The sequence below is a fragment of the Mizuhopecten yessoensis genome, unplaced genomic scaffold, assembly GCF_002113885.1.
Source record: "Mizuhopecten yessoensis strain PY_sf001 unplaced genomic scaffold, ASM211388v2 scaffold4977, whole genome shotgun sequence".
Classification (NCBI taxonomy): Eukaryota; Metazoa; Mollusca; class Bivalvia; order Pectinida; family Pectinidae; genus Mizuhopecten; species Mizuhopecten yessoensis.
In genome coordinates, this window is record NW_018405816.1 from 200,424 (window position 1) to 224,640 (window position 24,217).

At 36.4% G+C, this 24,217-nt stretch overlaps 1 protein-coding gene across 6 annotated transcripts in view; it reads right to left on the reverse strand.

The window, feature by feature from the left end:
- Positions 1-1,248: 1,248 nt before the first annotated feature.
- Positions 1,249-24,217, reverse strand: part of LOC110450084 (pleckstrin homology domain-containing family H member 1-like) — a 250,357-nt gene continuing 227,388 nt past the window's right edge. For all 6 annotated transcript variants that reach the window (XM_021497335.1, XM_021497336.1, XM_021497341.1 and 3 more), the window contains 2 exons: positions 11,548-11,700; positions 1,249-7,038 (listed from right to left, as the gene is read on the reverse strand). In XM_021497335.1, coding sequence (XP_021353010.1) covers positions 6,955-7,038; positions 11,548-11,700 — 237 coding nt within the window. In that variant the 3' untranslated portion in view covers positions 1,249-6,954. The remainder of the gene's footprint in view (positions 7,039-11,547; positions 11,701-24,217) is intronic.

A 24,217-nucleotide genomic window follows, 5' to 3' on the forward strand; every position in this document is an offset into this window, starting at 1 on the left:
CCCCCCGACTGGCACAGCCTCTTTATTTCCGATTTCTATTGGGAGAAATAGATCCTCCGGGACAAACTGATTGCAGTGAAACGATTCAAATGCCGATATCTGCATGGCTATATGGCCTGGTAGGCAGACGATAACTGAGACATTTTTTCCTTAAATCGAAAGAATAATTAATGAAATCCACTCCATCTACCGGGAGTCTTAAGAGTATTGTAACATTCCTCTTTCTAAAGTACAGGACAACAACGGTGAAGTTACACTTTATATTAAATTACCAAAATGTTTGCGAGAATTGGCGTCACTTTTTTTGACATATTTCGCTGACTTAGATTGAATATGCACCCGTTTCCACAGAAAGGCTGTCTCTTGTTGCCGAGTCTGTAAATGGGCTGTTACTGATGAAGGGTCTCTGATTCGTGTCCTAACATTTCCACAGTGGTTATCGGCTCCTGCAGACTGAGGTGTTCACCTACACTACACTCTTAAGCCTTACTTAAATATAAAACCGACACTAGTTAATCACAATCAATAATTCATGACAAACTTTTAAAAAAGAAAAAGACTATTTTGAGAATTAAAAAAAAATCTCCTCTTTTGAAGGCATTTGAGGAACATCAATTATTCGATCCAATTTCCTGTTAACGATTCCTCAATCATTGTCAGATCTATTTCAAAAACAACAGTTAGAAATAAAATCTTACATCTTTAGGAACAAACGAAGAATTTGGTGCCAGGGATTTCAACACAAGATGAATTGAAAATTAAAACGTCTGAGCGGCGGATTAGTATTTACGAGAGTGTTTTCTGAGGAGATGGCATGTGATGTGTCATTACCACCCTAACAATCGCTGCCCAGTATCACAGAGACCTTACAAGTCACATGTGGTACACACATATCACAGGATTCCATTTCCCATGGCTGATCGATGCTGACAAATGGAAGCTAGGTGTAGCCGCTGCTCCTTGTTTACAGTACAGGCATTACGACAACTTCATGTATACAAGGTCTTAAAACACGTCATGTCCTTATTGACGACAGTTAAAACACGTCATGTCCTTATTGACGACAGTTAAAACACATCATGTCCTGATTGACGACAGTTAAAACACATCATGTCCTGATTGAGGACAGTTAATACACATCATGTCCTTATTGACGACAGTTAAAACACATCATTTCCTTATTGACGACAGTTAAAACATGTCATGTCCTTATTGACGACAGTTAATACACATCATGTCCTTATTGACGACAGTTAAAACACGTCACGTCCTTATTGACGACAGTTAATACACGTCATGTCCTTATTGACGACAGTTAAAACACATCATGTCCTTATTGACGACAGTTAATACACTTCACTGTTTCTGGAGTGAAAAAGAAAATGGAGTGAGATGTTGTCTAGATGGAATTTACCCTATAAACTGGTTTCAGCTGCTGTACGTATGTCATTAGAGTCGCGGAATTAAGTGTCAGCGGAAGAGTAAGGCATGCTTCTAAACATGCGACTGCTACAGCACATGACCTATGAGGAAAACATAAAGGAATATATTTCAGAAAATGTATCTTAATATGTTTTTGCTGAACTTATCAATAGCCTATTAAGACACCTACAAATACATTTCATTTTAGTTAGCCGATAATCCTGTCAAACAGGTACATTTATTTTACACTTGAACAACCCAAGCCACCAATTAATTCCTTGAAATGTCTCAAAACCGTACGTATACAACAGTATAGATGAAGCATCCAAAGGCGATACAAAGCCATTCCAATAATGACCGTTATCAGTAGTATCCAAAACAGTTTTTAATTAACTTCTAGGGTGTCAAAAAAGCCTTTTAAATCTAATGACATTATGTTCCCAGGAGGAGAATGGTCCAAGACGCCTCCTCGCGTACTGTCTTGGTGAATATCATCGAAACATTGGACATGCCGGTGACATTTCCCCGCGTCGCTGTCACGCAGGCCAATACTGGATTGCAATGGCCACAGGATATTGGCATCTTACATTAAACGAGACAGATGTAGACGGTAATGTAATCAAACACGGATACTTCTGTTATACAGCCACAGATTGTAATTCCACTTTCTATAACGACATGTAGTGTATAAAGAAAGCATTGCAAATATAATACTGAGGGGTTCAAATTACAAAAACAATTTTTTCTGTCTTATTTTCAAACCAAATTAACACACCTTAGCAAAAAAGGCAATAATGTACCTTCTGATAATTTTAGTGCGGATCTCATTTTACGATAAATTTAGTTAAATAGGACGAAAGTTACACCGTATTTTGTGTAGCTGAAACTAATCCCTGCTAATATGGAAGCTAAGCTTGTTATGCATTGAACCTTGTTCTAACCAGCTGGGTAAACAAAGATTGTATCCCCCCATTAAAACAGTTTGTAGTTAGAAGGTTCCTCCTACCAGGTATTAAAGCTACAATGCTACAAAATATGTGTTAAAACAAATAAAGAACATATTTCATAATCCAAGATTCAGAAATGAGAACAGATCACAAGCTTTAACGCTTTGTGTACCATATCTTCACTAAGATTTTAAGATCTGATAATTGTTCTGCAGCGTAATCAATCTCTACCTTACTCACCTTCTTTGTCTAAACGAACAGGCTCAAGTTAAAGCCAGATTTTTTATATACAGAATTTGATAATAAAGGATATTGGCAATACCAGTATGAAACGTCTGTAATAGCTGTATTTAAGCAGTGGTGAAATATTATTACACTCCCCAGTTACAAGCTAACAAGATTTCTGTGATAATGGTCTGATAAAAGCGTGATGTTGACAGGATGGTAACGATGGAAGATTCATTGCTCTTAAAACAGGAACAGTGGAGAGACTGACAGTGTATTCAGTATAAGCCTGGCACCACCAAACATTTCCTCAGAGAATTGTGGGGGAGGAGAAAGCCTAGCTTGTAACTATCACTTCTTTGACCGATATCCCAAAGGTAAAAAATCTAATGTTTAGTCAACTTAACAACTTTCAAGTGAAATTTTCAAATCAAAAAAGTTAAAGACTTATCAGAAAAACTTATAAAAAATATTTTATACGCTGTTAGAATATTTTAAGTATGTTATCAGAAAACTTTAATGTTATTCATTGCAATTTAGAACCGATTTCATTTAAAATCTTTACATAATCTGATTTTATGGCCTGCTAAACCTGCCCCGTTCCCCCGAGATGGAATTAACATGAGGAGGATATCACCCTGCTTATAACTTCATGGAGAGTGAGATTTCATTGAAGGCTCAACATAATGAAATTAAGGCCGAGGAGGCGGTTATTGTGGAGAACTTTCAAGCATGTGGGTGATACAGATCTGAGACTGTCAGTCCACGTACAGTTATGAGTTCCACATGTGCACTTCATTTGCAGAGCAGTGTTCTGCGTGCATGCTGCGCCTGCACTTCCTGGTAGCTTTGACAAAACATGTAATCTTCCAGCAGAGAAGTTTTTATTTCACTGAGATCCAACTTAAAGAAAATATACAACAAATACTTTAATGTCAACAAATGGAGTAAATGTCGTAACTGTGAACGCAAACATTAAAAAATAATCTAGAAACAAATTCTCTGCAGTTTTATTCTATTACATGTATCATCACAGAGAAACCTGAACAAGTCCTAGATTTTTGTTCTCATCAAAGGGTTTTCATGATGCTGGCCGAGTTAATATCCGGGGCGGATCAAATATAAATATTAATTGATGATAATAGTAAAACTTCAATGTCAGATGTACTTCTGTGTTTATAGGACATGAATACAATATGAATCCAATAGCGTAGTGGAGTAGGTTACCAGGAAACCATGGCGATGACTCAAACATTCATCTCTATAGGTCTTGTCTAGTTACTTCAAGTTTTCTTGAAACTGAGAAAAACTTAATGATAATAAACATAAAAGAAACTTTTCAATTGAAATGATATCGTTTAACAAATAGACCACAATTCCATTTTTTTTTTGTAATCACATTAAACTTTTACCCTTCCTTATCTACGATTTAAAGTACTGTAGTTTACAAAACCCCATATCTTTAAAAATAATTCCTAGATGAAAAACGCTATCATTACCTATTTCATAAAAAAAAATGAAATTATTTTTTAATGCCAACGAGCACTCATCTCATCCTGAACCACAAGTACCTGTGTGTCAAATTAACTTCTAACTTTCCTAATTAGATGGATAGCTGTCTGTAGCGCTCCCGCAGCCTGTGATCTGGGTCTGATACAAGCTTAATAGGTTTCTAGTAAGTGTTTCAAAACTCTGCTTGATTTAAGTCTGCCTAGTTAGTTTTTACATCAACTGGTTTTTCCTGCCTGCCTTTATATTTGAAATTAGATACTTATATTCTAAATAAAAGAAAAGGACACATAATAAAGTAATTATAGGAAAATTCTGACTCAAAAAAACCCAACCATTTATCTTCATTTTAATTCCCCCCCCCCTACTTTTTGCCTTCCAAATGTTCACCTGGGGCAACAAATTTAGTTAAAAATACAAACTTCATATCTTGCATCATATTTGTTAAAACAAAATATTTCCTTAATTTCGGAAATATTGAGTGTATTTAAGCTTCCGAGACCTCCTATTTGTGGGTTGTAAATGTGATTAATGAAGTGATAAATATGAGTGGATGTTTGTATGTGTAAAACAAGATCTACTATAATTTGTACAGCTTCCCTTAGACAAATCAGACAGCACTAACATCATCCAATACATCACCTAGTTACATAACAGTACGACTTGTCAGCCATTCACAATTCTCCCGTTTCAAATGAATCATAAATCGAAATGTAAACAAGAGGCCCAAGAGGGCCTGTATCGCTCACCTGAATATTTAAGCAGTCATAGCAAATATTCTCATGAAATATTATATTGTACAACAAATTTGTCATTCGTAAACTTTGTCGGCTCCATCTATTGAAACTACCAGTCAAATACTATTATGAGATTTTTTATGCATTTTGGCCATCGTTCTTCTTCAAAAGTTGTTTGACATATTTTTCCCTGTGACCTTGTAAGTATGTCAATTCATTTTCCTTCTCTATCCCAGGAAGCAACCAGCCAAATATAAAAATTCTATACCTTTTAGTTCTTCAGGAGAAGTTGTTAAAGAGTTAGACTGGGGGTAAACTTTAACCAACAGCTAAGACAGAGTAAACACAGGGATATTATCAAACTGTGTTTAGACTGGGGGTAAACTCTAACCAACAGCCAAGACAGAGTAAACACAGGAATATTTTAAAATTGTGTTTAGACTGGGGGTAAACTTTAACCAACAGCTAAGACAGAGTTAACACAGGAATATTTTAAAACTGTGTTTAGACTGGGGGTAAACTTTAACCAACAGCTAAGACAGAGTAAACACAGGGATATCATAAAACTGTGTTTAGACTGGGGGTAAACTCTAACCAACAGCCAAGACAGAGTTAACACAGGGATATTATAAAACTGTGTTTAGACTGGGGGTAAACTCTAACCAATAGCTCTGCATTTGGACTGGAAGTAAAGAAGCATGATCTGAGTACAGTATGGAGCCATGCTTTACTTCATGTGATGTACATTGTATCTCAGTTCAAGAACCTGGTCATTGTTTTTTTTTTTTAGAAATGTCACATTTCCCTGAACTCCCAAATCAGGTTTTAACTATACTATTGCATCTTTGTTTTTTCAAGATTAAATGTCACATTTCCCTGGACTTCCTAAGCATTGATTAACTATATACGTTTGTATAACAATGATTGACTATAATATTGTGTCTGTGTATTATATCTGTCTTCATCCCTCATATCCATATTGCACTCAAAAACATATTTAAATTCCTCGTACAAAATTCCATTTTTTCTATAGCGTAAATATCTGTACAGAGTGTAAGGTTTAAATAATTATGCAAAACTCGAAAAAATAACATAGCAAATAAAATCAGAATAAATAAGAAGATAACTTATATTGTAGTATTATGCAAACTAAATCTCATATTTCCCAACCACAGGAGGACATGTGTGAGGACAGAAATGTTGTGGCGAGGAAGTATCGCCACATGACCCTCATGATTTCGTAGAAAAACAAATATATATCAAGTATAACAAATTAACATCCACATTCCGTGGAAAGTAACTAGGACAGATGGCGCAGCTGTATGACTGCTATAAATTTAAACATATAAAAATCACATGTAGAAATAAAACAGGGGGATAAAGCAGTTTTCGTGTCACCGTGATGAATGGAATGGAAAGACTTGATTAATTTTCGACAAACATTCTGTCACTTTTTTGTCTTCTTTAAATTAAGGATTTTCACATGTGAATTTGAGTTTGCAGTAGCATTTAATTGAACCCTTTAACATCCAGCCAGCTTTTCCAGGAGATTTGGACCTTTGACTTTGTGTGAGGATGCCATTACCGCTGTGTGGGGTTTTGGCAGAGAAATATTTCACGTTCATCGATTGTTGCTGTAGCCCGACGTTAGCATGTGTACTGATAATTTTTCAGTTCCCTGGGTCGGCCCCTTTGTTACACAAACAGCCGCTAGATTTGAATTCCGGTGGCATGTCTTCGTGTTGGGCAGCACTTCTGAGCTGAAGACACAGAGCTGATGGCTGCACCTGTCACAATCTCTCAGCTCCCTGTGATGTCTCCTCGTACATTTACATGCCCGTGAATATTGGTGGCGTGTCTTTTGTGCTTTGTGGCAGACCATGGTTAGAATCAAAAACTAAGACAACAGTTGTATGGAAGTCGTCAGTCAGAACTGATCAGCTATACCCAGGGTCATTTATCAGGTAACATCTTAAGACATTTTGGACGGGTGCATGGTTAAGTTATAAAATCTTTACTCTGAGATGAAAGAAAATCTGCACTGATAAAAGCTGAATTTGAGGTCAAAGGTCTGCACTGACACATATTGGTCAAGGTAAACAATGCCATCTTGGTCATAGGTCTGCGCTGCTGTCCTGAGATGGGTGTTGGACACGAACGTTGATGTAACTGGCCACCAAGAGTGTTAGCTCCAGCACCTGTCAAAAACACAAATTTAAATAAGGTCACAAGACATCCCTGTAAAAGATCACATGACACACCATTGTAACCAATCACATGACACCTATATGTATAAACATCACATGATACAGCTTTACACAAACACATTGATACTTTTTAAGCTACCGTAGATTATATCAGTAATTGAACAATAAGAGCATATACCCTGTACTGAACTTTAGGATGAAAATAATCTCATTTCAAGTATAACAGAATGTTTAAAATGTTTGATAATAGATGAGACAGTGACAGTAAGTTGTGGAGAAATAGGAAGTAAAATAGAGGCTCTAATGTACGAGTGTGACAAGCTACAAACAGATTACTGGTACCCATTTCATATTATAACTTTATTAAAAAAAATGATATTTTCAAAGGAATCATTTTACCTAGTATACAAACACCTCAAAGATCTAGATCTACACCATTCTCCATACACCAGGCTCTCATTCAAAGACTGGTTGTCAGAATAAAGTTGGATTTTCTTGGGTCTTAACTGCATTTAAAAGCATTTTTAAAAGGTCACAAGTTTGATGAAGTTATAAAATAAGAAGGAAGGAAAGGTTAGGTATGTCAGAGACTGACTAATTAAGAGCTGACGAGCCCTATAGCTCGTATCCATCTTCTACCGCCATCTATCCTGCCTCGTCTAGCCTGCAGTTAGGTAAGAAATTAGTATACATATGTGATTGCCTAGATCTAATTTTTTCAACACAACCTATCTGTTATATGTTAGCTGATGAGCAGCAGGCAATAGGTTTCTGTTACTGATGATGCTGGCTAGCCTATAACATCGACTGTTAATGATGATGCTGGCTAGCCTATAACATCGACTGTTACTGATGATGCTGGCTAGCCTATAACATCGACTGTTACTGATGATGCTGGCGAGCCTATAACATTGACCTATCTTGTGGTGCCATAACCATTCTTTAACATCACATATTGTCCTCGCTCTATAATTACACTTTAAAAGTCAATTTTAGTTCACAAATCTATTTTTGAGTTGATAGCAATTACTTACACTATTTAATTTAAGCATAATTAAAAATGTAATAGTATTTGATGTACTTTTGTAGGTTTTCCTACTGAAGAATAGGGCTGACAGGACAGTGGTTGATTAATATATATATAGTGGAGTCGATGTTATATATACATGTACCGTACACAAAAACGGCCACCTTAATATCTTCATCATCGCATTTTAATTAACTTTCAAAATAAATTATAATTTACATGATGCTATTTTTATTGACGTTTACAATCTATCATAATACGCTCCTGTCAACAAAACCTACAGATGTAACAATGCTGTATTATATCTGTGGTGAGCGACAGAGGTAACAATGCTGTATTATATCTGTGGTGAGCGTGGCTATTTCTGGTGAGATAACAAGATGACAGGTGACAAGATGTACAGAGCACCTGTTACCATCCAACGATATCACTGTGCTGACCTGTTGCTCCCTACAAAGCACCTGTTATAATTAACATCCATTGATATCAGTGTTTACCTGTTGCTCCCAAGTAAACTCAGGTAGCAACACAACATTACCGTGAATAGTTTATCTGTATCCTAAGGGCCACTAAAGGTTTTGCATTAGTTCTATTTTTGTCCTCCACCTCCAGGGTTTAAGACATACCGGTTGAGACAGTTAAAACCTACCTACAACTATCTAAAGCAGGATTTTCATCAACAGAATGCTGATTTTCATGCGTATTTAAAGCCTCAACACCATTATGCATTGATATTAAGGAAGGATACTGTGAGGAGAATACATTGCAAACTATAGGATGTTTCTAGAAAATATCAGTGGAAGAGCATTTAATAGACATCTGATATAATTTAATGGTCATTTCATGAAATAATTAAAATTCTTAAAATAATTTGCTGGAAAATAATTTCACAATATTTTTAACAAATTAGGATTTACGGAAAGTTTTGATGCACAACAATCACTATACATGAAAGAGATCAAATAATGACAGGGATCTGAACAAGAGGCCCTATTGGCCTGTACCACTCACTGTTTGTACACTTATAGCTATGGTGGAATGTTTGTGTTCAGTGACTAAACACTCTCCTTAGTTAATGTCACGTTCAGGGAATTCCCCAGACTAAACACTCTCCTTATAGTTAATGTCACGTTCAGGGAATTCCCCAGACAAAACACTCTCCTTAGTTAATGTCACGTTCAGGGACTTCCGCACACTAAACACTCTCCTTAGTTAATGTCACGTTCAGGGACTTCCGCACACTAAACACTCTCCTTAGTTAATGTCACGTTCAGTGACTTCCCCAGACTAAACACTCTCCTTAGTTAATGTCACAATCAGGGAATTCCCCTGACTAAACACTCTCTTCCCCAGACTAAACACTCTCCTTAGTTATAATGTCACGTTCAGGGAATCCCCCAGACTAAACCCTCTCCTTAGTTATAATGTCACGTTCAGGGAATTCCCCAGACCAAACACTCTCCTTAGTTATTACGTCACGTTCAGGGAATTCCCCAGACTAAACACTTTCCTTAGTTAATGTCACGTTCAGGGAATTCCCCAGACAAAACACTCTCCTTAGTTAATGTCACGTTCAGGGACTTCCCCAGACTAAACACTCTCCTTAGTTAATGTCTCGTCCAGGGAATTCCCAAGACTAAACACTCTCCTTAGTTAATGTCACAATCAGGGAATTCCCCTGACTAAACACTCTCCTTAGTTAATGTCATTTTCAGGGAATTCCCCAGACTAAACACTCTCCTTAGTTAATGTCACGTTCAGCGAATTCCCCAGACTAAACACTCTCCTTAGTTAATGCCACGTTCAGGGACTTCCCCAGACTAAACACTCTCCTTAGTTAATGTCTCGTCCAGGGAATTCCCAAGACTAAACACTCTCCTTAGTTAATGTCACGTTCAGGGAATTCCCAAGACTAAACACTCTCCTTAGTTAATGTCACGTTCAGCGAATTCCCCAGACTAAACACTCTCCTTAGTTAACTATACATGAAAGAGATCAAATAATGACAGGGATCTGAACAAGAGGCCCTATTGGCCTGTACCACTCCCTGTTTGTATACTTATAGCTACGGTGGAATGTTTGTGTTCACTGACTAAACACTCTCCTTAGTTAATGTCACGTCCAGGGAATTCCCCAGACTAAACACTCTCCTTAGTTATAACGTCACGTCCAGGGAATTCTCCAGACTAAACACTCTCCTTAGTTATAATGTCATGGAATGTTTGTGTTCAGTGACTAAACACTCTCCTTAGTTAATGTCACGTTCAGGGACTTCCGCACACTAAACACTCTCCTTAGTTAATGTCACGTTCAAGGAGTTCCCCAGACTAAACACTCTCCTTAGTTAATGTCTCGTCCAGGGAATTCCCAAGACTAAACACTCTCCTTAGTTAATGTCACAATCAGGGAATTCCCCTGACTAAACACTCTCTTCCCCAGACTAAACACTCTCCTTAGTTATAATGTCACGTTCAAGGAATTCCCCAGACTAAACACTCTCCTTAGTTAATGTCATGTTCAGGCAATTCCCCAGACTAAACACTCTCCTTAGTTATAACGTCACGTCCAGGGAATTCTCCAGACTAAACACTCTCCTTAGTTATAATGTCATGGAATGTTTGTGTTCAGTGACTAAACACTCTCCTTAGTTAATGTCACGTTCAAGGAGTTCCCCAGACTAAACACTCTCCTTAGTTAATGTCTTGTCCAGGGAATTCCCCAGACTAAACACTCTCCTTAGTTAATGTCACAATCCGGGAATTCCCCTGACTAAACACTCTCCTTAGTTAATGTCATTTTCAGGGAATTCCCCAGACTAAACACTCTCCTTAGTTAATGTCACAATCAGGGAATTCCCCTGACTAAACACTCTCCTTAGTTAATGTCATGTTCAGGGAATTCCCCAGACTAAACACTCTCCTTAGTTAATGTCACGTTCAGGGAATTCCCCAGGCTAAACACTCTCCTTAGTTAATGTCACATTCAGGGAATTCCCCAGACTGACTTTCAGTAAAAATATATTAATATACAAATTCTTGATAATTTACATTTTTGTTATCCAAAATACTTCCTTAATTAGTTTATACATAATCATATTTGTATTCATATTAATATGTATTTTCATTAACCATTTTAGAATTTATGGCTGGGAACATCTGATCAGTTAACTAGAATTGTATGCCACTGGCTAGCTATAAATAGCCCCGACTTTGACACACACAAAATATAAAAAGAAGGGTGCAAAATTACTCCATTAAAAAAAGATAAATTCAAAATAAAATAGAATCTTATAACCGTAATTGTACTAAATTCATGAATATTAGTCAAAAAGGTTAGTAGCAGAACTTTGGACAAAATTTGAAAATGAATTTGAGAAAATCAAAAAAAATTGAGGTTATATTCCATTGAAATAGGACTAATTATCAGCCCCTGTAGATACCTGTACCAGGAAAATGCTATAAAGCAATGCCTACCTTAGGTTTTGGCATCGAGAACAAGAGCTTCTCTGTGCGGTGTTCATAATGGTGCGGAGCCGACTCTATTAGTTGAGTGACCACCAGCATGAAGTCGTCCTTCCAGCCGCCAAATGTAATCACAGATCGGAAGTCATAGGAACTGATGGGTTGCTACAGGAACAAAGAAAATAATAGTCACAACATTAAAATCTGGTAACAATCGCTTCCTTTATGTCTGTTGGCATTTAACATTTCATTACTTCCATCTCTACCTAAGCTTATCAAATTATTTTGTAACCATGGCTAACATTCAGAAAATTGTAGATATTTTAAGATAAAATTAGCAATGTGATCTACTTGAATTCAATTCCATTTATATGTACACTAAAACCATGACTACATTTTAATGAGGTGAATAGATTGTGTTAAAACCAAAGCAGTTAAGAAAATTGCCAATTCCCTGGCACTGATATATACATTTAAAGACCTAAAATAAGATGGAAAGATAGCCCCTAGGAAGTGGAAACTGTGCCGTCTGTTATAAGATCAACTATAACGGTACACTTAAGATTATTCGACCTTTAAATTATCTGACCTTCAGCAGCCACTCAAAATGGAACATGGCCTCTTCTCACATCCCCATAGTCCAATAACAAAACTTGTAATCATTTGCAATGCATTTGGAAACCAAAAATACTGTTCAAGTACATATATATGGATGCAACGCTTAGGATATTGAAGTACAAACACGACCCGAAATAACATTGATGGATCAAGTCTCTTAGAGTTTGAAGGCATGGAAGCGGGCAGTGTGAGTAATTTGGCCCCAAACATAGATCACATGTGAGGCTATAGACAGCACAGAGAGCCATTGAATCAGTCTTTATTAGGCAATTACAGTCTTCATTAGACAAATTTCACAAGTATCCTACCTACATTCATTTTTTTCTCATTGTTTCTGTTTCCCAAGAGACAAAAATAAGGAAGAAGTCTGTCGATAAAAGCACAACCCCTTGACTAATGAAGGTCAGCTCTTGCCCAAACCGTCTGTCCCTGTCATGTCATTTCCATGGTAACCAGCACACGGTCATTTAACTTTCATGACAAAATGTTCATTGTGATCGCCTGAGCTCAGCCATTTTTTCCGGTGTGGTCATCTTATTCATTACTAATTCATAACTACTGAGTACAACAATAACAGGGTTGTAAGAATGGAATTGCTCTCGTGTGATTGGAGAGCGATTCAACGGCTTGAGTGGTGCGCCGTGGCCAGAAAAGACATATACTAGCATAATTATTATCTTTTTGATGTCTGACTGAATGAAAGAGTGGGTAATTTTTTCCAATAAAACACCCATATTGGGAATGAAGAAAAATCATTAATCTTTTCCTGTCTGAAGCTAGCAAGCTAGGTATATACTGCAGGAGTTAGTGATGGGAGTCTAGACAAATAGGCAGTCGGCTGTATATACAATGACACAAAAATAGGCAGTCCGATACAGATACAGACATTCTACACCACTGCCAGACCTATTGGGGATATATCTATCTCCCAAAGCAAAATGAAAATTGATGTTTTACGATACTTTCACAGACTATTAGCTGACTTATTATTGTGTGCAATGAGTCTATCACACCAGCGACTAATTATCATTAATGTACTGGGAGTCACTTCCACGCCACTGGTCTGTTAGATATCTTGTACACAAGCATTTCACCTCATAAGTAGTCAAGCTTGACCTTTCACCTTAAATCTAGACTGATGACCACAACAATCTGGTCAAGTGCCAAATTTGGTGTTACCATACTATGCAGTAAATATAAAATAATGTTTTGAGGAGTACATTAGATATCAGTCTTGTACACTCTCAAGATAATGGAAAGTTCTGTTATTCTCACGTAACTGGGGTGTTTTGTAAAATTGAGAGATATCTATCAAGTCTTTCAGTAGACCCTTGGAAGTATCTTTCTGACTCCCCAAAATCAGCTTTGACTCTTAAGTTTGAAAGGAAATGTTCATTCGACACATGTGTATGTTTTGTTTTAAGGTTTCAAGTTTATGGGGGGGTGGGGGATTGGTTAACAACTTCTAACATTGCTGAATGGCAACGGTCAACTAATATGAAGACTATGTCCAAGTAAAACACGGCCATGTAGGGTTTTACTCTACTGTGAGTGGTGAACACGGCCATGTGGGGTTTTACTCTACTGTGAGCGGTGAACACGGCCATGTGGGGTTTTACTCTTCTGTGAGCAGTGAACACGGCCATGTGGGGTTTTACTCTTCTGTGAGTGGTGAACAAGGACATGTGGGGTTTTACTCTTCTGTGAGTGGTGAACAAGGCCATTTGGGGTTTTACTCTACTGTGAGCGGTGGTGGCATGACATCACATGACATAATCAGATGACATAACACGACGTAATCAGATGACAACACACGACGTAATCAAATGACATCACACGACGTAATCAGATGACATCACACAACGTTATCAGATGACATCACAAGACGTTATTAGATGACATCACACGACGTAATCAAATGACATCACATGACATAATCAGATGACATCACACGACATAATCAGATGACATCACACGATGTAATCAGATGACATCACACGACGTAATCAGATCACATAATCAGATGGCATCACACGACGTAATCAGATGACATCACATGACATAATCAGATGACATCACACGACGTAATCAAATGACATCACACGACGTTATCAGATGACATCACACGACATAATCAGATGACATCACACTTCATTATCAGATGACATCACACGACATAATCAGACAACATCACATAATATCTTTATTTTAGCGGGGAAGATGGAATAGACTGAATTCTACTATTCACTAAATAACTCACATTTGATGATATCAGACAAGGGAGAAAGAGTACCAATATCCCTATGTAGATGTGGATGTTATATGTAGTCTACCCTTAGTGTAGAACCTTATCAAACACTGGTTCTGACCCCAAATTCTATACCCTCGAGATAAGTTTTTATATCAATCACACTTTCTTATGACAGATCTAAATCCCACATGGGTGTTTGTAGTGGGATATATATTTGTTGTAAGTAGGGAGAATATGGTGTGGTCGATCTGTGAACTACGACGGAGTGATATAGGCTGTTAATATGGAGCACTGTTTACCACTCTCTCTATACATCAATAACAACAATAACACATCAGGCACAGCTTCATCGTAAGAATTTAGTTCATTTCTCCGGAGAAATGAATAATTAATCACAATCAATAGCGCCGCCTACTGTGATAAAACGCTACTGTCATTATCTGGTGGTAAGTTTACACACCGCCGATGTTATATATAAAACATCAATTATTTCATCACCAATGTTCCGTAATAATTGAGAAAAAACAGACCTGAAAATAATTATAACATTCTGAACAAACTGTAATTAATAAATAATATATTTATTTAAAAAAAAAAAAAGTGCTATGAAAATATATGACTGTTGTCAAAATTTTGTGATTTATCATGGGAGACAAATTTCTGTGAAGGTGACATTTAAAATGTTTTCTTTTCTGTTGAAATAAACTTATTTTGAATGTGGATTAAATGTATCCTGTAACTCCTATAGCAGGAAATTAGCTACATCCTAAAAACTACGCTATATTTACATCACATCCTACTATATGTAAATAAATCTATTTTTAGCGATTAGTTTGAGACAAAAGATGTAAAAGTGCAATTAAAAACAAGGAAAGCATTTTGTTTTGGCTTTGATAGTGGTACGGGGACTGTAGGGCCTTAACTCATTCACCCCTGATATTTCATAATGAGCTATTCCATCCTTTGAATTGGAAGAATTCAAATGTGGTTTTGGGAGTGAATGAGTTAATCAGCACTACACCTGTAGATTACACCTGCCACACTAACAACTCTTTATTACACCAGTCTATGACTATTTACTGTATATATTGTCAAATGTACAGCTCATGGTAAAGTCTGCAGTGGTGAAATTATGGTTGTCCAACTTTTATCTTAAGGTCATAGGAGTGTATTGATAAACGGAAATAGGAAGTACATCCCTAGTTGAAAATCCAATGTAGGGAGACAGTATCACGATTTCCGCACATTCAAATGTTGAATATTAAACTGATGAATATTGTATGTTTGTTATTGACAGAACAGTGTGTTCTCTCAATATTTAAAGTGTTTCAAAGCAATCCAGGCATTAGTTCAGGTTTTTTTTTATCAATGAGTCACATGTGTCCATTTTTCTGTACTGCTGGAAACCAGCTACCTATTTCACTACTGTGAAGTTTTTCAAGAACGATAACTCATACATGCAATTACTATGTGTATATGGTTTTATCATAAAATGTCAATTTTTAATCGTTTATAGATAATTAATTTTACACAATTTCAGCATTTATTAAATTGATATACATTAATGCGATACTAATCTATGTCAGTATCATTGTTATTGACATTATTTTGCAAAATATTGTGCGTTTCAATTTTTTTCAAAATTCACTCCTTTTTACATAAATTTCCTTTTAAAATCCTTAAAATTCTGACAGCCTTTATTTTTTTGTGGTAGAACATTTTCTTTAATTCAAAGCAGTATAACTTCAAAATTTGAAGAAATTCTACTGAGAAATGGTGACACAATCCAATTACCTAAAATAATATAAAAAGTGAAATGTTTAATCTTTTTTCACAAAACTCATTGATCTAGAGATATTCTAGTAATTACAAATTTCTTATTCAAAAGGATCTTATTTTAAACCCATGAACATGGAAAGCTGAAACAAATTACCATGTTTAATTGGCTCTTCTATCTAACGTACTGTATCCGATTTAGTTTAATACAAAATGGACACAATCTTACTTTGATAAGGAGAAAGGTAAACATGAAATACATAGCTTTCTTTGTACTCGAAGCTCACCTGCCATCAATAATTACAAAGTGACGATCATAATTATTACTTTTTATATCCTGCGGTACTCTCCCAGCGACAACTACCAGGTATTTAAATAAAATCCTTAAATGATTATAAAAAGCTCTTTATTTGATTAAAAGCCTTCTATCAGATCCTCCTCGAATGCTGCTCCTTAGCTATAGGCTAATAGCTAATACAAGTGTTTGTCTGGCGTTCACAGGAAACGCCACATAGGTATATAACACCTATCCGGTATATACCTGTACCTCTATGTCAGGTGTAACGTACTCGTTAACTCAGGTAAATATGTTGATCCACTTCACCTGGTATAGATTCTGACAAGATGATATTTGTATTAACTAATTATGATTGTGTCGTTTAATTAAACACACCATGATTGGTTGAGTGGTACCGGCTAGTATTTTATTGATAGCTCTCATTACCGCGATAGTCGTTCATATCTGAAAAGGTTCCCTGATCCACACCTTCTACTGAACCGAGACTATACTAACAGGAGTTCCTACGTTTTATTCCCTCATCCCCTAGTTATAATAGGACATGGTGAAATCTCTTCCCGGGTATGTTCCTTCAGATCACTCTTAAGTATCTCATAATTTTTAACTTCTAATTTAAAGTAGCAATGAATGAAATACATTGTGTGGGATGTTTGATTTCATGGTTGACAGATCATACCCTTGTGTCAGTATAATTGTCTGTTCCAATTACTTGGTGTTGACAAAAATCTTGGCACTCGCTAGTCACTGAATGGGAGTGTAGAATGATTCGCTGTTATTTGTACCAGCTTAGTTTTAATTCAACCACTGAAGGGGAGTTTATTTAAACCCTATTATACCACATTTGATAGAGTGCCCTATTTAGCTACAATAAACTCCTCTAAACAGATTTACAGTGCAAAGATACTTTTTTCATTAAAGCAATACATTATATTCATCAATAGAGTTTTTCCGAGGAATTAGTAGGAGCTGCCTCATCACACGCTAACTTAGTAAAGTATAAAAAATTTCTAACGTATTTTCCTCTGCTAGGCGGGTAAACGGATCAATACACGTAATCCTAAATAATAAATCGTTGAATGTTAATTGGTAACGTTACCTGATGAATGGTTGTGACAATCAATGTCAAATTTGCCAAACAATATAATTATAATTAACAATAGTAGAGGACCTTAAGGTTTGTATCGATACACGTGTACATGTATGTATAGGGGCAGGGTGTGGAACCATCTGTGGTTAATACCCCCATTCACACACCCATCTGTAGTAAATACTCCCATTCAAACACCCATCTGTGGTAAATACTCCCATTCACACACCCATCTGAAGTAAATACCCCCATTCACACACCCATCTGTGGTAAATACTCCCCCATTCACACACCCATCTGTAGTAAATACCCCCATTCACACACCCATCTGTAGTAAATACCCCCATTCACACACCCATCTGTAGTAAATACCCCCATTCACACACCCATCTGTAGTAAATACCCCCATTCACACACCCATCTGTAGTAAATACCCCCATTCACACACCCATCTGTAGTAAATACCCCCATTCACACACCCATCTGTAGTAAATACCCCCATTCACACACCCATCTGTAGTAAATACCCCCATTCACACACCCATCTGTAGTAAATACCCCCATTCACACACCCATCTGTAGTAAATACCCCCATTCACACACCCATCTGTGGTAAATACCCCCATTCACACAACCATACCACATGCTTGAAGAGCTGTTAGAATGCTGATTTTTGTTTAGTTTCAGGTATGCACATGCACACAGGTTAGTCTGGGTTCAACACACTTATTAGTTTTGGTTTTGGTCGTCAATACTAAAACATCTATTTTAACACTAAAAACCATTTAGAAGTATCAATGGTACGAGGATGCAAATACAGTGGAATCTGTATTAAGCGACCGCCCAAGAGAAATTAAAAAGACGGTCGTTTAATAAAGTTTGACCATATTTTGTACACACAACTGACTATAACCTAACGACTCCTTATTCAGACAACTGTAAACAGACCACCGCCCCAAGCACATGTACAGGTAGTTTAAAACAACATCGTTCAACAGATCAGGTGAATGACTAAACAATAGTCGAGCGATAATTATGACGGTAAACAAACAACTAAGAGTGTTTGAAAAGAATTGAACAAACGATCGCCGGAGACTTAAATTGTTGATGTTCTCAACTTACACGACTGTGTTTTTGGTAATTACCATGATTAAAGCTAACTTGTTACGAAATATGTTGTTGTTGAAATGATAGCTGTTCATGTGTTGGTCCAAGAGATGGGTTCACATGTATTATTGTCGTTAGTACTTTGGCGTTGAGAAGTTCAGGGATGTTATTGAAGGCTTTTAATGTTGATGAGGAATTAGAAACGATATGTATGCTAACATAAACCTATCTAGTGAACAGTTGCGCTGATATTTAATGATAATTTCGCACGAGAGTGCTGTCGTGAACATCTCTCAACTGTTCGACGAAGCTTGCGCAGACAACAAGAGTCTGGTTGAACGAGACTATCAACAGACCCGATTTCAAGAATGAAAACCCACCAGTGTACTTCATCCAATCAGATGGAGGATATCATAGGGTTAAAGGTTACATTGCCTAGGAGGACACTCTTGCAATCAAAATGGTTTTGCTCAGTTGCGATAAATATCTATCCGTATTTTCACTGCTAAATCCTCAATATCGGCATGCGCAGTAAGATAAAATCCTTTTAATTGTTTCTGCACATCAATGAATTTATTATAAGTTTGATTTTTTTTTTTTCTCTCTTCAAATTTGTTCATTGAACTTGGTTAAAAAGACTGTGAATTAGCCCTTCCTCAAATGTGGTGACGGTCGCAAATTTGTTACAGTTAAATTACATAGTAAAAACGGTCGGGAGGAATGAAAATTGGTCGCATAAAACAGATAGTCGCTTGAGCAGATTCGACTGTATAGTACCAAATTATAATGTGGAAAAGAATATCCAAAAAGTGTTGGTTTTTGTATATTTACCACAATAAGTGTATTTGTTCCAGTCAGCTATATATAGTCTGTGTTACATGAAGTGTTGAACTGTAATTGATAATTTGCTTTATGATCTAAATAAATAATATTATGGACGACATCATCGTAAATAAATTCAATCCAAGAAATTATTGTTCCATGGATATTGGGTCTGTGATCTCCTGCCTTTGTTATAAACGTCATAACATTACAATCAGTACCCTGTATATAATGCCAGGGTTTGTTATAAACGTTATAACATTACAATCAGTACCCTGTATAATGCCAGGGTTTGTTATAAACGTTATAACATTACAATCAGTACCCTAGCGTTGTATATAATGCCAGGGTTTGTTATAAACGTTATAACATTACAATCAATACCCTGTATATAATGCCAGGGTTTGTTATAAACGTTATAACATTACAATCAGTACCCTGTATAATGCCAGGGTGTTCAGCAGTAATACCGTTCATCTGTAGTTACATTGGTTCACTTGATGAAGTATTGATACCGATCATTGGCAGAACTAGAGTTATATAAACTTTGTCTATTGATTAAGAGATTATCGGAAAAACAATTTGTGTAGTCTGCCCAAATCAAACGAATCTCCAGATTGTTTGTTTAGGGTTTCACGTCCAGGTAACAGCTAAGGTTACAAACACGGTGTCCACAGCCGATGGAGCCACTCAAGGGCCATATGCACTCCAAACCGCCATTTCACTGAATAACCTGGACACCTGATCATATTATCCTGAAATGGGCTAACCACTGGCGACTCGGCAGACGTAAATGAAAAAGAAGTTGGGCATCCAAAGGATAACAACAAGTCTCATGAAGAACTCTTTGCTGTCCACTTCTGGCCCTAATTTTATTCCATTTAAAGCAGCCTGCATATATCCAGCATCAGTTTTGGTATTTGCTGAATTTTTCTAGTTCCTACGACAATAATGAAAATTAAGAAAAAATGAACTCGCTCCCGTTGTCAGAAGTAATTTCAGTGTACATGAGTTTCAATAGCATTCTGAACCTATTAGTGGATTGAAACGTATGCTCAAGTCCGCCTAGGATTTCTACTTTATTTATGTGTAGGAAAAATTATTGCTCTAGTTACGGGTTCCTTGGCTACAGTGTGCGATCAGATACGAGACAAGAGCCGAGCTAGTTGCCTTTTATTTTCATGAGCTTTATAGTGCATTTGTGGTTTATGCCATTTAAATGCTCCCTTGTGAATGTTTTAGTTTTCGGGGCATCACTTCATTGGCGTATTTGTTGAGTCATTTTCAACATGTTCCCAATGGGATTATAACTGGCACCAAAGGTGACAATGTCGGGGGCTACAATGACCGGTATATTAAGGTGTATTAATGTGTAACTGCCATGGTGACCCCAGCGCCAGTGGAACTGCCATGGTGACCCCAGCACCAGTGTAACTGCCATGGTGACCCAAGCACCAGTGGAACTGCCATGGTGACCCCAGCACCAGTGGAACTGCCATGGTGACCCCAGCACCAGTGTAACTGCCATGGTGACCCCAGCGCCAGTGGAACTGCTCCTGTACTAATACAATTGGCGTCTTGGGTTTTCTCCTAACACTAGTCAGTATACCAACGTAATGCTCGGTTGAGTACAGGCAATCCATCTGTGATTTCCCCACTTAAATCAGATTTGTTGTGGATTAAAACGGCTTAATGATCAATGATGTAGATTCCTCAGCCTCAGGTGTATACTCATGCATGTGTGTATGTGTGCAAGGAAGAAAGTATCGTGAATATTTTGTACATTATTTACTACAGTATTTCTAAACAACAAAAATAACACTCCCTCAAAATATAAGTACTTAATGTCAGTAAAGAGAAAAGACCTTACAAGTTGCCTGCCATATAAAACCTCTCTTTATCACTTGTGTGCTTATATGAAATATATATATATTTTTTTATTTATTTTTATTTGATGGCCAATCAATATTTAAAGTAATTTTACTTCTACAACACAAAAGGGGTATACTCAGGAAAATACATTTTTGACCCGATGGACGGTTGACAGAATCCTAAAGCCGTCCAACTGGTGAAGACCCCTCGTGTGTGTCTCCCTCCCACCACTACAACAGGATAGGGTCAGAGACACATTCTAAAATCAGTCTAATTAATCAAATTCACATCGATCAGTATGATTTCCAGGCTGACCAGTGGTCACCACAATACAATCCCCTATTATGTTAGACCGGCCAATTTCTCTGTAGTGGACACTTGCCTCTCACAATAAATGAAATCTGCTGATTGAGTTTATTGATGCGATAAATGTTCTCTAATTTTGATATCCTTTATTATGTCTATTTTTTTTACACATAACACTGTATGTCTTATACATTTTTTTGTACACATTACACTCACTGTATGTCTTATACATTTTTACACATAACACTGTATGTCTTATTCATTTTTACACATAACACTGTATGTCTTATACATTTTTACACATTATACTGTATGTCTTATACATTTTTACACATTATACTGTATGTCTTATACATTTTTACACATTACACTGTATGTCTTATTCATTTTTACACATAACACTGTATGTCTTATTCATTTTTACACATAACACTGTATGTCTTATACATTTTTTTTTACACATTACACTCAATGTATGCCTTATACATTTTTACACATAACACTGTATGTCCTATACATTTTTTTAACACATTACCCTGTATGTCTTATACATTTTTTTAACACACTACACTGTAGGTCTTATACATTTTTTTAACACATTACACTGTATTTCTTATACATTTTTTTAACACATTACACTGTATTTCTTATACATTTTTTTAACACATTACACTGTATTTCTTATACATTTTTTTAACACATTACACTGTATTTCTTATACATTTTTTTAACACATTACACTGTATTTCTTATACATTTTTTTAACACATTACACAGTCTTATACATTTTTTTACACATTACACTGTACGTCTTATACATTCTTTTTACACATTACACTCACTGTATGTCTTATACATTTTTTAACACATTACACTGTATGTCTTATACATTTTTAATTATTTTCTGACATTAACATTTTATCACATCATTATAAATTGTATTACTTCTTTTCATTATGCTATAATTCATATTGCAAAATGTTCTCTAATTTTGTTTATCATGCTATAACTATTTTGTTATGCTAAATCATAATACACTGTAATTATATTACTACACTATAAATGATAGTGTTATAGATTATATCATACAATTAATCATATCACTATAAATTATATTACACAACGGATTATATAATTAGAAATAATGTTAGATGATTTGTTTGGTTGAGGTGTATGCCCTATAAACAGCTATGGTTGTTTAAAGACATGGCAGGTTTTCGTGGTGGACGAAAACAGAAGTCTCCCAAGACCTGCGGCCAGGACGTGGCGACTGCCCCACATAGGTCTCGAACCTTTACCGAGTGGTGGAGGGCTAGTGATAGAAGAAGGTCCTTACCACTTGACCACCATGATCCCTTATACAACAATGAATCAGGAATATATATCTATATATATTATGTTAATTGACAAGTAGAACAAAAGTGACTTAAAAGAAAACAGTCACTCTAAGCTTCATTGCAAGTAGAGATTTTTACTCTTAATGTCAATAAAATATTCAATTCAATTTAATACTCCATTCAGTTTATTCCAAACGCAGAACAGGTTGATGTCAAATAATATAATGATTAACATCAAGCCCAAAGTATTATAAAATAAGAACCTAATTTGTCAAATTCTCTGTTTATTTATAAAATAATACATGTAGTGGATTCCATCAATCACTCTGAACTCGAGTGTAAAGTGGCTTGTTAAATATCTAATTACTGACCACAGCTATCAATAATTAAAGACCTCTACCGCAACCAACAAACTACTACAAATCCTCCGCCTTGTTAAAGGGGCCAGCTGCAATTTATCCAACTGGACACTGTCATTCAAACACTGATTGAAGGTCCAAGTGAAATGACCACAGCACTAATGGACAATAACCATCCACTACAAGGACAGGTGACCAGCCGTTACACAGAAACAGGCCACAAATTAATAGGCACCCTGCCGTCACATACAAAGTTGATAATTACACTACACATATTATGGGATGCATACAGAGGATATCTTTTTTCCTGTAGAAGCACAATCTGATTTATTTAGCAACATTATGATGGTTCTAAAGTAAACCTGTAATATGTGATTGTCCTATAAGTTTTCTTTGTCATTTGTGTACAGAAAATGTATTTGGTGATATTGATCGTTGACCTTTTGACTGTTAAAGTACTCCTGTAGCACTCCTTTCCCTATTAAGTCAATTGATCACCACGGCCCTAAAGGACCTGGATGTACAGCAAGTGTGATGCTATATAAGGTCAACCTCCTTCACGGGACAGCCATCGAGGCCAATGTAGCAAGTACCAAGTCATTCCAAGATCATATACTCCCTCATACTATACCTGTAGTTATAGACAGGTAATAGTTATAGACAGCTGGTAATAGTTATGGTCTGATGGTATGTATAGACAGAAGGTAGTTATAGACAGGTAATGGTTATAGTCTGATGGTATGTACAGACAGAGGGTAGGTATAGACAGGTAATAGTTATAGTCTGATGGTATGTATAGACAGAGGGTATAGTTATAGACAGGTAATAGTTATAGTCTGATGGTATGTA